Source organism: Cannabis sativa, chromosome 5 (genome assembly GCF_029168945.1).
Source record: "Cannabis sativa cultivar Pink pepper isolate KNU-18-1 chromosome 5, ASM2916894v1, whole genome shotgun sequence".
Taxonomy (NCBI): Eukaryota; Viridiplantae; Streptophyta; class Magnoliopsida; order Rosales; family Cannabaceae; genus Cannabis; species Cannabis sativa.
In genome coordinates this window covers 29,147,099-29,163,388 of record NC_083605.1, presented here as the reverse complement: position 1 = coordinate 29,163,388, position 16,290 = coordinate 29,147,099, and the positions used below count along the sequence as shown (strand labels likewise).

The window sequence follows — 16,290 nt, the reverse complement described above, 5'->3', positions numbered from 1 at the left end:
ATAGATACATTTGACCAAAAAATTATATTTACAATAACACCCTCGTAAAATAAAAGTTTATTTTGTAAATAAAATTACTTAATAAAAAAACTATTTATCTGACTCTCTAAATTGTACTATTAAGAAAACCGGTTATAAAGAGTTAGCTTGTGATTGTCCTATTAGAGGTGTCACAAACCTCAAATGGAGGTGAGGGACTTCATAAGTCCCCTTATATTTATTATTTTTTTCATAAAGTAAAAAAATGTAATCATTTAATAATAATATTATTTTCACAAATTTAAAAAGTGACCATTAGAGATGCTATAATAGCTTGTGTAAGTGTAACCATGTAATTTTAGACATTGATTAAACTATCAACCGTCACAAAAACGACCGCACTAGGATGTACAACCCACCAAAGAAATGCTGTAAAAACAGTAGATAAACAAAGCCAAAATAAGTATACAATTCAGCCTATAGAAGCCAAACGCACTAATGGTTGAGTAATTGTAAAGAAAAGAAATATATCACATTGTGAATGTATATAACATATCCAACCTCTCAAACAGGATTATCCAACTGTTACAGAGCCATCAAACCCTGAACGTACATAAAATTAAATCAATACATGAGAATACATCTATAGAATCCAAAAATGAGCAGAGGAAATAGAGGAAAAAAATTCTAAGTAACAAGAAAAATTGAATAGAGGAATTTTATGGCTTTCAAGTATGCCTTGAATCCATCCTCGTTAAACAGATACCATAGGGGAACCAGATACCGAGGAATATCATCGTTTTATATACACACCCTTTTCTTCTCATCTAAAAGGTTCTACTGGAAAAATCATGAGTTGGTGCTGAGAAATCTCACCCACCATGAATAAAGTGAAAACATGAATCGTCAATGAATATCAGCCACCCATCTAAAAATATTTGTGTCCTGAAGAACCAGATGGTGGTGGAGGAGGTGGCAATCGGTTAGGAGTGCGACGGCTGGCAGAGTTTGGTCCAGAATTAACATCACCATTTTGTGCTGGATCACTGTAATGACGACTGTGACCGTTGGATGAAGATCTAGAGTAATCCCCGTAGGAGTTGTTGTCAGCCGGGCCATTGGCAGCAGCATCAAATGCAGATCTCCAGTCATCACCAGATGGGCTGCTGCTAGTTCTTGGGCTACTTTCTGTATAGGACACAAAGTCATCAAGAGGCAAGTTTAGAAGGAAAGCATCTTATCACCAATGACAAATTTTGAAGGACAAACATTAAATATCATATAGGATTAGTAAAAATAAAAAGTACATCTAGCCACGTACCAGCTCCAACACTACCACCATTGGACCAGCTGGAGGCAGCAGATGCCCGGTTGTCATGAATGCTAAGTTGACGAGTTAACTTGGAGAGAAGAGAAGATTGTTTCTGATACCGTTCCCTCCGACGTTTTACGTTCTGGTCCTCTTGAAGTAGTTCTTCAATTTTTGCTGTGCTTTGAGCACTACCAAACCAAAAAATAATAACATTGAGTGAAGATTACATAATCAAGGCAGGATCAGAATCTTTATAAGCATATGGAGACAGAAATACAGCAAAAGTTCAGAACATGAATTAAGAAAAACGATTCCAACCTGACAGAACTATATAACTGATTCAGCATATCTTCTTTTGCCTTCTCAACTTGGCAAAGAACAACTGCCTGCTCAACCAATCAAGAAAAATTCACGTCAGCTGTTCTTTTTTTAGAGAGGAAAAATTCAACTTTTGAACTCTGTCAGTAAAGAATCAAGAATTGAGAAAACCTCAATTTCAACATCAGAATCTAACCTTAGGTACATTAGCAGCCAAACTGTTCAAAACTGCTTCAACATAACCACGTACTTCTTGAGACATCCACCGAAGTTCTTCTTCTGGATCAGCAGGTCTTCGTGTCATTGTATCCTTAAAAAGAGAAAAAAACCAAGTTACCCTGTATTCACTAAATTGAGTATTCAGTAGAAACTAAAGAATGCTTATCAACCTCCTAAATATTAAAACAAAAAATGTTTGAGAATAAAATACAAAAGATTTTGACATAATTTTCAACAACTGACAGCCACAATTAAACAGTATCTAGAGTTGCTCTAACACACCAAGGAACCATCAGAAAGACTTTGTCGCATGGTAGGGCCACCATCATTGGACAAGCCCCTCCCCCCTCTCGAAGGTTGGATAACGTTTCTGATTTTATTTATCCATTCAACCTTGTCACTCATACTTTCAGCCTTCAAAATGACAGCACTGTGTGCTGCAAGATAAAAGAAAACCAATAACTGGAAAGCAAAAAACGCAAGCAAAGTCTACAGACAAACTTTTCTAGGATTACTGCCCATGTTCAGATAGAATATGATACCTTTCAACACAGTTTTATATGGAACCTTGCTAGTAATTTTAAAGACAAGACTGCCTTTTCCAGAATCTGGTCCATTGGCCTTCTTATCCTTTGAACTCTTTGAAGGGGGTTGGTCTTCCTCTTCTGACGCTTCTTCAACATTACACTCCTGAAATATAAATAGGTGTTAGGCCCCAAATACATTTCACATATTCAAAGTACAAATGAGACCCATCTATCAGGGAATTAGTACTATTTGCATTTTGAAGTAAATAATATTGGTCAGAGCGATTGAACACTTAGACTGGTTTTCCATGCTAGAAGGGTCCGTTGACTTAGTGTATATAGAGAAGAGGCAACTGGTTCTGATGGTCGTTATATGATATTATCGAACTAAGCTATGTAGGTCTCTTAAATGCCTAGATACTCTTTTCTCTATTGTAATTGCCTAGTAATCATCCAAGGAAATACACATCATTCTCTTGCTTGTTATCTGCTCTCAAATTAGATGATGAATTGAGTAGGCACACTTTATGTATAACGATGAATATTTCAGACTATACAAAGCTAATGAGATGTAATAAGTTACAATTATATTATCCAGGCATCGCCAGTTATAAAATGTGAAATTTTGTTGGTCAAAAGTTACTTTTCTTTGAAGAGTTTCATTAATTAGCCCCACAATTAAGCATCATTGAAATCTTTAAGGATTGAGGCAATAATAATCCATACCTCCAAAGTGATTACACCACGGAAATGTCTTTCTTCCTGCTTCTTAGTGTAACCAAGCTGTAACAGAAAACACAAGTCAAAAGTAAATTTACAAGCAACAAGACATTTCAAAATCAATGATCACTAAGCTTAATGTAGAGCATGAAATAGGTACAATAATACGATTCCTTTCCAAGACCTCAAAACACTCAAACATCAAATGAATTGTGTGAAAATCCATTATTTACAGCACACATGAAGGAAGCAAACAATAGCTAAAAAAATCTCAATATACCATTAAAATTTATAGTATTTTAAGTTGCACATAGCTAAAGATGCACAACAATGTAAGTTGCAACCCCAGGTATTGGAGAAGTCATCATTAGTTCCCAATTTGAACCCAGATATATATACATACATAATATACCATCTACTTTTTAAATTAAGATTGCCAGACCTTCCCAGTCTTTTCATTCAAAACAAACCATCGCTTGCTCCAACCATTAGTTTTTGCACTTTTCTTTAAAAGGAAACCTACACAAACAAAATATATAATTATACATAATTCATTTAGCAGGCTCACATATCATAGTAAACTCCCGCCAATTATAAACAAGGTGTACAATATCAAATTTTATATCATATTATATCTTAAGCAGATAGTATAGTTTTTTTTTATTTTATCTAACTCACAAACCTGCTGTAATTTCTCCTTCAGGACCAGCAGTCTTCAAACCAGAAGCCTCTGGTGCATCTTTCTCAGACTTGTCAGATTTGTCCTTTAATGTTTTCAAGCTTCCTCCAGCTTGTGGACCACCTGTTTGTGGACTAGTTGCCTAGAACATACCAAACCAAGGCAACATCATTCAATATCCACTTCCACGATATTCTTTGCACCAGTTAAAGATAGACAACCTACCCTGTTTAGTATTCCTTGCTCTGCATCTTGGCCTTTTTTTGAGGATCGAGTTTTTAGCTCCTCTTCTCGGCGTTGCCTCTCCATTCTAAAGTCAAAAACGAAATGAATAATAAGATAGAATGCACATTAACATCCAGAGGAGAACTGATCACGGAAAAAAGATGAAGTGGTATTTATTAGGTCCACAAGGAAATTTTCTGTATTAAAAAAGAAATGACTACAAATCTTACATGGTTAGAAATAAACAAGAACGTGAAATTCTTAAAAGCTACATAACAAAAAGCTCATTTCACGCTGTAGACTACTATATCACAGAGAGTGATCATGCTACTGGCCAAATAATAATGTCAATAATACCTCCTCTGCACTAAACGAATGAAATGCTGGGGAGGCACAAAAGCTCTCTCCATATCAACTAGTGCAACAACCATTTTCTTTGCTTCACTCTTGAAAACATCTAAAGCAGAACTTGCAATGGCCACAACCTAGCCATAAAGAGATGTTTACAAAAATCAGTGCAATGACAATGCAGTTACAATTACGAAAACAATTTACTATTGAGTGGAAACTACACACAAATAAGCCAAATACCTCTCTCTTGAAAGGAGGATATCTACCAAGACCAGGTGTAGCATTTGCAGCTGCAGAAACAATATCTACCAAGACACGGTGTACCTTTTAAATTATCAGCAGGATCAGAAAACATTAGTTGTAACGAATTAAATAAAATTGAGAAAAAAGAAAAGAAACAAAATTTAAATCCAAAAAAACTAAAAAGATACAAAAGTCCAATGGTTACCTCGTCAACACAAAGACGAGATGGCTCTTTTGCAAGCTCTAAGACACCTTTTATTAGAGATCTTAAACCCTTTTCAGGGGAAATGAGGTATGGCTGATAACCATCAGCTTCCAAAACAAGCTGATTAAAATAAAATAGAGAATTAAAAATAGTAACAACAACAAAATTAGAAGTCGTGATTGCAAGAGATAAATATATAAAAAAAGTGTGATTGAACAGTCCGAAAAACGATACGTACTCTCTTCACGTTGTTTATATCAAAATGTCGGTCTAATGGAAGCTGTTTAATTCTATTAGGGAAATTTCCTTCAAAACTGGCAACAATTTTCCAGCCAGAACCCTACAACAAAAATTTGTAACATATTCATTAAAAACAAAACCAACAACAATATTAATTCTTCAATTTTTAGTTTCAATGCTCTCAAAGAAACAAACAATAAAGTTGAAGGAAACAGAACACAAACCACTTGATAGAATATATTTAAGAACTTTGACAGTGAGCGAAAACATTCAACAATACTCACCTCACCACTTGTAATATGTTGAAGAAACTTATCCTCGAATTCACGACAAAGCTCCAAAGCTATTGCTCTGGTACCCTCTGCACTTTGCACCAATTGCTCACCAAGCCTAACTAACTCATCTTGAACAACTTGAGACTTGCCTTGTAACCTGAAAAATGGAAAGGAATGCCAACAATGTGAACCTAACAATCACGTCAAAACAATCTCATTTCTTGAGGTAGGAGATGAAATGATTCATAAGATCATATGAAAAAGAAAAGATTTGATGAAAACTAAGTTCAAATATTGCTAAAAAGTAAAAATAGTAACACTTTTAAAATGTATGTATAAAAAATAGTATAACTTGAGAGTACCCAGATAGGAGGTTAGGAACCCGAACTTTCATACGGTTACGAATTTGTTGGGCTAGAGCATCAACCAATGCTATTCTGCCCAGCTTACTAGGAGGAGCTCCAATCAGGATAGACTTAAGACTTTCACTCTCAGCCCTCCATGCTGTTTCTAAAGAATTCTCAGAGCCAACTGAACCAGATTGTGATGAAGCTATTGAAACTGACTGGCCGATCAATGCAACCCAGGGCATGTCAGATGCCTTTGATGGGCCCTGATTAAGCAGAAGAGCCTGAACTGCAGCAAGAGCTTTCTGGTCTGAAGCAGCTTGATCTATTTTACTAATTACACCAACAATCCTCGTACCTATAATCACCATTAGCAATCCATATTAGCCCCTAAATCTTTTAAAACACAGAATAAAGATGAAAGAAATGTTTAAGCGCCGAAGGAAAGTAATGACTGCGATAAAAATATATAAACGCCTCAGATGGGAAAAAAAAAGGAAATGATAATGCATTTAAATGACATTTTAGAACACTCACAAAAGGCCAAAATAGAATATGTAAAGCCACACTATTTATGTAAAAGAAAGTGCGTGGTATAGAATAGTATAGTAGCAATTTTACCATCTCCGTCATACTCCTTAGCAAGTCTGAGAGCTCGAGACGAAGCAACTTCTGGAGCTTGAGCAGCAGGAATTATAACTAGCAATATTGCATCATTGTGCTCACCATATTCACTAACCTATGTAAGGACAATTTAGAGATTTACAAAGTAATTTTTTATTTTACCAAAATTCATGACAAGATGTATAAATAAAGCTAATGCTTACCTACATATTAAAAAATAATAGTAATTGCTCCCAGAAAACACATTAAATATAGCCCCAAAAAAAGTTATTACATAACCCTCAACTACAATCCTTCTCTAGTTAGTACCTTACCACATTACATAACCCAAAAATCTTACCAAAGATTCATCCATGCTCCGCTGGTCCAACCCAGGTAAATCAATCAATTTAAGGGGTGGTGCTGAAAATTTCATAAAAGGAGCAGTTAGAATCTGAAACTTAATATCAAGTATAGAAGTAAAACCAAAAATTCAAAATGGACTATAAATCACCATGTACATATCGTGCACCCTAATGTTGCACAAAAATACACACAAATATCCACATTTAGATTATAATCCAAACTCTGCAGGACAAGTAAATGTACATTATACAGTATCATTCCCTTGACTTTGTCAGTGCTGAACTTCATTCCCTTGTTAACCATAACCAAATTTTCTTAAATTTTGTTAGTCAATAGTTGTTGACACTAGCGTATATTTCCAAGCATATTTTCTTCAAAAACACCAAGCTAATGTTAATCCAACTATTAGTGATTCCCAAGGTAATATCTTAACATATTCAATTAGGAAGTCCCATCAAACAATTATTAAAATCAAGTTTAAAGAATTTCTCCTTAAAAAAGCGTTATTTTACAAAAATAACTGACAACTAAAAATCAAATCTTGGACATGTTACAACAAAATATTAGTCCAGAACAAACCTGTACTTGTCCGTAGCTTTAGACCTATTTCATCACGGCTCTTGCCTGAAGAACCCTTACTCAGCCTATCTTGAAGAGAATGACGTAAAGCACCTGCTTACCATTACAAGAACACAGCACATCACAAAAGAGGAAAAGACCAAGAACAGGGCAATCAGAATGCAATTTACCTTACAGATGAACATATCAAAACACAAAACAACCTAAAGGTATCCATGACATCAAGGATACCAATCATATACTGCTGGCCGTATCATATGTTATGTTTTGATACTGGCATTAACAGATATTGCCTAGTAACAAAATAGAGGCCCAGACATTCTTAAAAATAGAGAAACTCCAGTTATAGCTAGAGATGTCAAAATTAGTTTGAAATGTTGAACATAGATGTAATGAACACAAAAAATCTGCAGAGAAGAAATAAAAAAGACATGCAATTACTGAGTACTGACTCGCAGAAACTTGCTGAGATTTGCTGTCAATCTGCAATATAATTGATTTGCTGCTCAAAGCACCATCCCTTTGTAAATCAATGCTTATGGGAGCTCGAGTAGCACCATTTTCACCAGTTGGCTGAACAGCACAAGGAGAAAAAGTCATATCAAACTAGAAGTTTTATGAGGTTCTACTCGAAAGAGTATACGCCCACAAATTATATTCCAAGAAAACCTTCATGAATCAAACTTACCAAAACAGGATGTCCAATTAAACTGTTCAAAACTGCTGATTTACCGGCACCCTAAAAACATTGAGCACCAAAAATCATGTAAAAAATTTAATCAACAACAGAGACTAATCAAGTTATGAAATCTGATCATATTTTAGGGACTAAAACACTGAAATATGGTCGCCCTCATGAGTAAAGGTTCAACTTAATTCGTAACAAAGGTCAGTACTACAGTTTACATTTATAAAATTATTCACGTTGCAGCATCTAACTTATCTTATAATACGGAAGTACGTGGTCATAGTACAATAAAAGGAAAAAGATGGAATCGGATAGACATATTCATGCACACACTTACATATATAGCATATATAAGCATCCTAGATCGACATAAATACTAGTGATGAAATTATATAATCATAGACTCGCATTAGTTAGGATAACCACGATTATACCCCCTCTGCAGTCATTTTTCCTAACCAAAAAGGCTGCAATTAAAAACCCACCTCAAGTCCAAATCATTTATCAATCTTAGAAATGACGAAATCTGTACATCATTCGACTCGAGATTCAGAAAATACACAGATTCAAAGATCTCCATCACTTGAAGAAAGAAAGCCAAATATATCGAATCCTATTAAAATCACCCTAAGTCTTCCGTACTGACAAAACCTAGTTACCCAACTCACAATTCAATAGAACAAACCGGATCAAATCCATATCGAACACAAACTAAATGAGTAAAATAAAATCAAAGGGTACGGGTTCACTTACAACATTGCCAAGAGCGACAACATTGAGAAAAGTGGAATCTCGTCGCGAGGAACCGCTGGAGGTGGAATTCTCATCCACATCTTCGTCGGCGAGCAGAGCCGCAGCTTGGCGCATCGATTCAGAGAGCTGCGCCAATTCCTCGATCGCCTCCATGGGTGATGAAAAAAATCGAGATCAAAGATCTAAAAAGAGAAATCGAATCCGGTTGGTAGAAATATGGATCGGATCGAAACCCTAGAGATTTGTGGGGAAATGAATGAGATCTGTGTGAGTAGCAAGATTTGAGAGAGATTTAAAAAGAGAAGGAAGGTTTTGTAATAATGCGAAGAAGAGGAAAATGCTGGAGAAGAACCCTGCTTTCCCACTTTCTATCTCTAAGAAACTCTCTCCCCCACTTTCTCTCTCTATCGCGTTTTGAATATTTTTGCCAAACACTCTCATTTACTTTGAATTTTTTGGTTTTAATTTATTTAAAGAACTTGGCAATATAACGCTTATTTGATTTTTTTTATTATAAAAAATAATAATTACTTCAAAATCTGTATATAAATCTAAAGGAATGTTCAAACAATAACTATGAGTCAGCCATACAAAGTTTATTTGCTAATCTTCATTTTCTTAAGCTTCTCTACTTAGTTAATTTTTTTTCTTAATTACTTATCAACTAGGCAATATAGCCGCTCTTCGTGCAGCTAATTTAATTTTTTTAATACTATAATAAAAAATACTATAATGTCCTTTGGTAACACTTTTTTCTAATTTTTTAATCACAAAATGAAAATAAAATTTTTATTTTAAAATTTTTGTTTTTGTAAAATAAAAATGCGTTCTATAACCACTTTTATTTTTCAATTTTAAAAACAGAAAACAAAATTGTGTTATGTAAAGTTCATTTTATTTTCATTTTTTTTTATTTTATTTAAGTTTGGTCTAGGTCTGGAATTAGATTCGGGTTCGGGCTAGAGGCCGAGATCAGCGCCAGGGCTGTAGGAAGGGAGAGATTTGGGTCCAGGTCTGGTCGGAGTCTAAAATATTAATTAAAAAAAAACCGTTTACTAAAATATTAAAAGTAACTTTTTTTATTTTTAAAATTTTAATTTCCAATTAAAAAATTGAAAAGTGAAAACGGTTTTATAAAACATGTTTTTGAAAAATATTTTCACTTTTTCAATTTTAAAAATAGAAAACTGATTAAAAAAGTATTACCAAACGGTATCTATATTAATATAATAAATATTTACTTAAATAATAATTCTAATATATAGTAAAAGTAAATTATATTATTTAACTCTGATTAATAATTTTATTTATCAAAAAATAAAACTCTATAAAAAGGAAAAAAAATTCTCTATGCACAATTTTATTAATAATTATTATTATTATTATTTGGAGTTGTTTATTAAGAAGTATAAAATTTATTATATATAGTATTTTAAATTGATTTGTTAAAAAAAAAACTATTGTTATGAAAATAAATAAATAGGGTAATATATGTAGAAAAATATTAGGGTATCGTATCTTACTTGTTGTCTTATTATATCTTCTCCTTTGTCATCATCGTATCTTACCCAAATTTTAAACTTTAATATAATATTTGTGTTATATCAATTTTCAAATTTTGATATTTTCTTATATAATATTTTTAATAATATTATGAGTAATTATTTTAATAAACTTTTATATTTTTTTACTCAAAAAAAATTAATATATATTGTAAATTTTAATTTTTTAAGGATTTTCTAATTATTTTTAGTTTCAAAAAATGTATATAATTTAAATAAATTAATGTAAATTTTATAAGTTGTTAAAATATATTTTCTAAAAGAATATATGTTTGTATAAAATCCATTAATTACAGTGAGAAAATAAATAAAATTGTGTTTCTAAGCAAATTTAATTTCATATCGTTATAGACATTTTTTAATTAAATTATTTAATTTTTAATTCTTTTATAATCATTTAAACTATTGATGTAAATGTTAATAAATTTAGATATGTAATTATTGTGGGAAGTCTATGGTTGTGATAGTATGTAAAAAAAAAATTGCAAAGTGAACAAAATTAATTACATAAAAATATAAGACAACATAATTTTGTTTTCTAGCACATTCCAATATAACTAATAATTCAAAATTATTGTCAATTTGCCATCACCGTATCTCATATGTGTAGTCGTCACTATTATTCATAATAAATTTACTTTATACATAAGTGAATCATATTATCTTATAAATATATCATTTGCATATACCAAGTAATTTGACATGATAAATTACTAAATGGATTTTGATTCTCAAAAGCAATTTTCAAACATATATAACCATATATACAATTAAAATAAATAAATAAATTGTTTTTTAATTAAAATTAAATATTAAATTACAATAAATATATATCAATATTTTTATATTTTCATAAAAATAAAATATATCAATTTTTTTTAAAAAAAAAAATTAAAGAATTAAGGCATAAAGAAGAAGAGAGCACCATAATAAAGTATAATATCTTAACAATTACATGTTTTATTGTAACATATAACATCTTATAGAACGTTTATATAGACTAAAACTTATAAAAAAAGTAGGAAATAAGAGTTGCATAAAATATGTTAGCCTTTAATTGGTAGTTTTTTTTTAAATAAAACATTAATAATTGTTGAGAGAATCTACACATAATAAATTATTAAAATAAATGAGAAATAAAAAAAATTAATATTGTAACCAAGAAGATTATAAAAATAAAATTATAGTATTAATATATTAATGGATTGATATATTTTATACTAATATATTAACATTCAACTAATATATTAATAAAGTATAAGCAACTTAAGTAGAATTTGTAATATTAATAGGCAGCCGATTTTGTGCCCATATGTGCAAAACACGGATTGCAATCCGTGTACGGCAGGTAGGTCCCACGTTAGAATAGTTTTATTTTTTAATTATTTAACTAAATTGGCAACCGGTTATTCTAGGTTTGGTAACCGGTTGTACATTTGTATTTTTAATTAAAAAATAAAAAGGTACAATTAAATTACTGTTCACGTCAGTTAAAGTAAAAAAAAGTACAACAGCTTTACTGTTCGTAGCAGTTAATTGTACAAATATACTGTAGGCAGTGGGTCCATGTTGTCGGAGTGGGGTTATTTTGGTATTTTACATCATGTATGTAATTTTGGAATTGTAGTTGAGTACAAAATATCACGTACCGAGTACATTAATTGTTTATGCATGCTATTTAGTAAAATTAGTGTACAAAATATCACGTACCGAGTACAAAATATAAGGTACAGAGTACGTTCATTTTTGTTTCGTAGTACATTGTTAAGAATAATTTGTTATAAATTATGAAATTATGTGTTGGTATATATTGAGTTTTACGTTGGTGTATTATTTTTATTTTTATTATTGTGTATAAAAAAATTAATTACTATGGAAATTTTGACCTTATAAGATTGAATTTTCTTGGGTAAAATAATTTATTTGTTCATTAATTATAAATTTGAGATTTGTTGAGATAAATACCTTAAACACGGCAAACAAAACATGAAGTATATAAATGTAGAGTTTTTGAAGCAATAACTAGAGTCATAAACCTTAAAACATCAATGGTTAAAAATAGCTAGTTATATATATGAATGACCATAGTATGATTCTTGTGTGGAGGAAGGCGGTTCAGGGAAATACGCGTTGGAGTGTTCATTGAATGAGTCAGTTGTTGGTTGATTGTGTGCTGACTGTTGCCCCTGAGATCCAAAGATTCGCTGATGGTTTGGGCACCGCCGATAATCATGGCCTGATGAGCGACAAATGCGACAATGTCTTGAGTTTCTTGGGATCTGCTCCCCGTTCGGTCCTTCCCTTGGATTTCCCGTACCCTTTGTTCTCACAACTTCAGGGTCTTTAATAATGTTGGGGTTGTTACGATATCTTCCAGGTTGTGGCGTCTGTCCTTCTGGATTGGAACTCATCTCAAATTCTTCCTTGAACATTAGAGTTAGCCGTTCAATCTCTTCCTTTGCACGCGTGTACGAATCCTCTGTTTTTGCTGCATAGAAAGTGAAGTTATAAGTTAATGAGCTGAGAGATCCAAACCTAGCCATCTCATAAATGTGTTGTTGTTCTTGTGCCGGGGGGTTAAAATGTAGGTGGAGATTTGTCTTCGCGGATTTGCTCCATCGCTTCATGAGAAGAGTATTAGGTATTCTTCTCATGTTTAATCTTTTCATTGTAGCCCATAAATGTCTACAAGGGTACCCCTGACTTTCATATAGCATGCAGTTACAGTGTAGTGCTCGTTGGCCTTCACAGTAATGAACTCGGTATTGGACTTTCGGATGCTGAAACTTTCCAATGGTGTATATTTGCCACTCTCCTTCTTGCTCCTGACTTATGACAAAATAATTATTCTCTAAATCAAGCTGCTCAGCAACCTTGTGGTACATAGTTCTTGTGTAGAATTCAGCACATTGGTTGTAGTACGTGGTCAAGCATGTAGGATTAGGTGGGTGAGGTCGAGTGCATCTGCTTTTGAAGTCATTTGCAGTCTCGTTGTGTCTGAGCTTTGAGACTGTCATATCTATGGTTGTTACAAATTCACGCAAGCAATAATTCTTCTCTAAAAATTTTTTTAGGGCTGAGTTGATCGATTCGCAACGTTGTGTGGTTCTCATTCCTGCAACGAATGAACCCCTTAAATAAGTTTCTGCCCACTGTTTTCTTGTGTCGAATGTTGTTTGGCACCATTCATTATCTGTTAGTTGTTGGGTTTCGACGACGTCTAACCATCTTGCTTCAAAATCCTCCTCCTCGTAGTAGTTGTACATTAGATCTTTAAATCTTTTCAAGAAGATTGGATCTTTAACCTTTTTGGAAGCATTTGTATTGAGATGCCAAGCACATAGACGGTGTGTAAAATCAGGCATGTGTTCCATGATGGCTTGTTTCATGGCCACATCTTGGTCAGTAACTACAACATTTGGCTTCTTATCTCCATGGCATTCGAGAAATTTTTGAAGTAGCCAACGATAGAATGGAAGCTTCTCGTGGAGGAGGAGATCGAACCCGAAGATGCATGTGTTGAAATGGTGGTTTACGCCAATGAGAACAGTGAGAGGCTTATTGTACTCATTTGTCATGTAGGTGGTATCAAACCCTAGTACATCCCCAAAAGCCACATAGTCGACACGTGAGTTTCCATCTGCCCAAAATAAGTTAGCCAATCGATTCTCCTCGTCCACCTGATATACAACGAAGAAATTTGGATCCCTCTCTGCGAGACAATCAAGAAATCCCAACGCTCCTTCCGAGTCCGTCTCTATCTTTTCTTCTCGCTTGGCACCAGCAACCCTGTTGTAGACATCTCGAAGTTGACATGGCATTCTCTCGTAACATCCACTTTGCAAAGCAACATGAGACATTATGTTGGCAGTTTTAATTCCAACGGAGTTCATCGACCTAACTTGGGCAAGCAAGCCATCGGACACTACTCGGTATGATCTCAAAAATTGTACCTCACTTGATGAAGCGAGGTCGTGATTGTGTATTGTGCTGAACTCTTTGCATTTCCAAGTGTTAGACGGTTGTGTGAGTAAAATACGTAATGCTGCCTGACATCTGATTCTAGTGACATCATGAGGTCTCTTTTTTCTTTGTCTTTCCGTTATTGTGATTCTTTTGTAACCCTCGGAACAACAAACCCACCTGCGCATTACAATGACTCCGTGAGAACGTCGTACATCATCTTTTCTTGTGCCGAAACCCATCCGTTTCGCGTACATTTCGTAGAATGCTTCCCATTTTCCCAGTTTGTCGAGACTCTTGCCTAGGACGTCACATATTTGAATCTCATTCACTGGTTTTGTGATGTTTAGCTCTGCTGTTATGCTTTCCCATTCGTAGGTTTGTTCCTCATTCATGTTCTCTGCTTGAGACTCGGCCTCCATATTGTATCTGTTTGAATTAACAAATTAAATGATAAAGTTAATAGGTAAGGAATGGTTTTCGAGAAAGATCAAAAAAAAAGGACTTACTGATAAGTAACCAATTGTTCCTTCGACGTTAATGTACTGGAGTAGAGTTACAGTGTTCGATTGTTATTGATATCCAAGAATTAGAGATGAAGAGTAAGGGAAAGATAGTGGTGAGTCGAGTGAAATTAGATTTTATGAGATTGAATGCCTCAGATTGTAGAGTAATATGGGTTGGTGATCACATTTAAGTGTGTTGGGCTGATATTAATGGGCCTTTGAAATATTGGAAACTCTATTCCACTGTCTTCGTACTTTTGAACAGTAAAATAGTACAATTACATTTACTTTTGAATAAATTAATTGGAAAATAAGGTTATTGTATGAGTTTTGGGTTTAGAAATTTTGTTGAGTTGTATGGGTTGGTGGTAACATTTAAAATTGTTGGGCTTATATGAATGGGCCTTTACCAACCTTTTTTAATGAATTAAACCACTTCGTACGTCAGAAAATAAGTAATAGTACATTTTTTTATTTGTGGAAAATAAAGATTGAAAAGTAAGGATCTTTTTTTTGTGGTTGAAGTGATGACATTTTTTAGTGGAATGGGTAGTTTCTCCCATTTATATATGTTAGGCATTTATATATGTTGGGCTGATATTAATGGGCCCTTCACCTACATCTTCTTATGAATTAAACCATCGTTGTACGTGAGAACAGTACCGTAGTACATTAGGTTTTTTGTGAAAACGGGATTGAAGAATAATGTTGACATTTGACCATACTACGTACGCCTACACGTGTATTTAATTGTGTAATTCAGAAATTTAACCACCCCTCTTTTGACACATCAGATGTGCCCAATGGAGTACATCCCAATAGAGTACAACTAACTAAAAAACGTACTATAGGGTTATTCTCCACGACTTATATAACACACTTGAGACGTTTTCCAATCCAGCATCAAGTTTATAGAGAAATTAACTTGTAATTTAGTTATTAGCATTACATATATCAAGTATGAGTTCAGGTTCACACTGGGTTATTTTCAATGGACCAAATGAAGGTATCTATAGTAGGTACGAAGATACTGTAAGCAAAAACACTACTTCTGATGCGTCCATAAAAATAATTCGTTATGAATCTTTCATAGAAGCTTTCTCTGCTTTATGTCTACATGGAGAGACGGGACAATGCTTCACTGGGCAGCAAGTTAGAGAACTTTGCTGTGTTAATGAGTTTCCCTGCATGTGGGATTCTCATGATGATAATGATGAAGAGGCTATCCTTAATTCTGTTTGCTCACTGTTTGATGAGGGTGAATGCTCTGGTGCAAATAAATCACCCGAACAGGACAATGTGAAAGATTCGACTGACAAAGGTGAGGACCGAAATGGAGATGATATAGAAGTTGGGGACAAAGGAGGAGTGGATACTTCTCCCAAAAACAGTAAATGATGCACTGTGTTAGTGTCCAAGTTATGTTATTTTATATTTTCAAGCTATAATGTTGTACGATCAGTATTTGTTATGAAATCTGTACTTTGGTTTATTTTGGAGTATTAATGTCACTTTCCTCATTAATTAATTGTGGAATTAAAAGTGAAGTGAATCATTGTGAAATCACAACTGCAAACAGAAAGAAAATAGACTTAAAATAATATAGTAGAGTTACAAACAACTACATATA

At 33.5% G+C, this 16,290-nt stretch overlaps 2 protein-coding genes across 2 annotated transcripts; both read right to left on the bottom strand.

Annotated features, from left to right (window-relative positions):
* Nucleotides 1–481: 481 nt before the first annotated feature.
* LOC115717357 (dynamin-2A-like) lies at nt 482–9,087 on the bottom strand. The gene is made up of 22 exons (XM_030646326.2): nt 8,630–9,087; nt 7,877–7,927; nt 7,641–7,761; nt 7,189–7,281; nt 6,605–6,666; nt 6,262–6,379; nt 5,656–5,998; nt 5,303–5,450; nt 5,017–5,118; nt 4,779–4,898; nt 4,571–4,654; nt 4,337–4,464; nt 3,980–4,064; nt 3,758–3,896; nt 3,518–3,594; nt 3,082–3,138; nt 2,371–2,518; nt 2,111–2,265; nt 1,806–1,919; nt 1,610–1,677; nt 1,301–1,479; nt 482–1,167 (listed from the first exon to the last, which is right to left on the bottom strand). The coding sequence occupies exons 1-22, from the start codon at nt 8,780–8,782 to the stop codon at nt 908–910; spliced, it is 2,805 nt and encodes a 934-aa protein (XP_030502186.2). The 5' UTR covers nt 8,783–9,087; the 3' UTR covers nt 482–907.
* A 3,170-nt stretch (nt 9,088–12,257) lies between these two features.
* LOC133038254 (protein FAR1-RELATED SEQUENCE 5-like) lies at nt 12,258–14,576 on the bottom strand. The gene has a single exon (XM_061116345.1). It carries the CDS (start codon nt 14,574–14,576, stop codon nt 12,258–12,260), a length of 2,319 nt encoding a protein of 772 aa, XP_060972328.1.
* Nucleotides 14,577–16,290: the final 1,714 nt, after the last annotated feature.

Coding starts and splice junctions, on each gene's coding strand:
- LOC133038254 (XM_061116345.1), bottom strand. CDS start 14,576: ATGGAGGCCGAGTCTCAAGCAGAGAACATGAATGAGGAACAAACCTAC.
- LOC115717357 (XM_030646326.2), bottom strand. CDS start 8,782: ATGGAGGCGATCGAGGAATTGGCGCAGCTCTCTGAATCGATGCGCCAA. Junction 6,667..7,188: donor AAAGCTACGGACAAGTACAG/GTTTGTTCTGGA, acceptor TGAAATTTTCAG/CACCACCCCTTAAATTGATT. Junction 1,920..2,110: donor GTCTTTCTGATGGTTCCTTG/GTGTGTTAGAGC, acceptor TCTCTTTTTAAG/GATACAATGACACGAAGACC.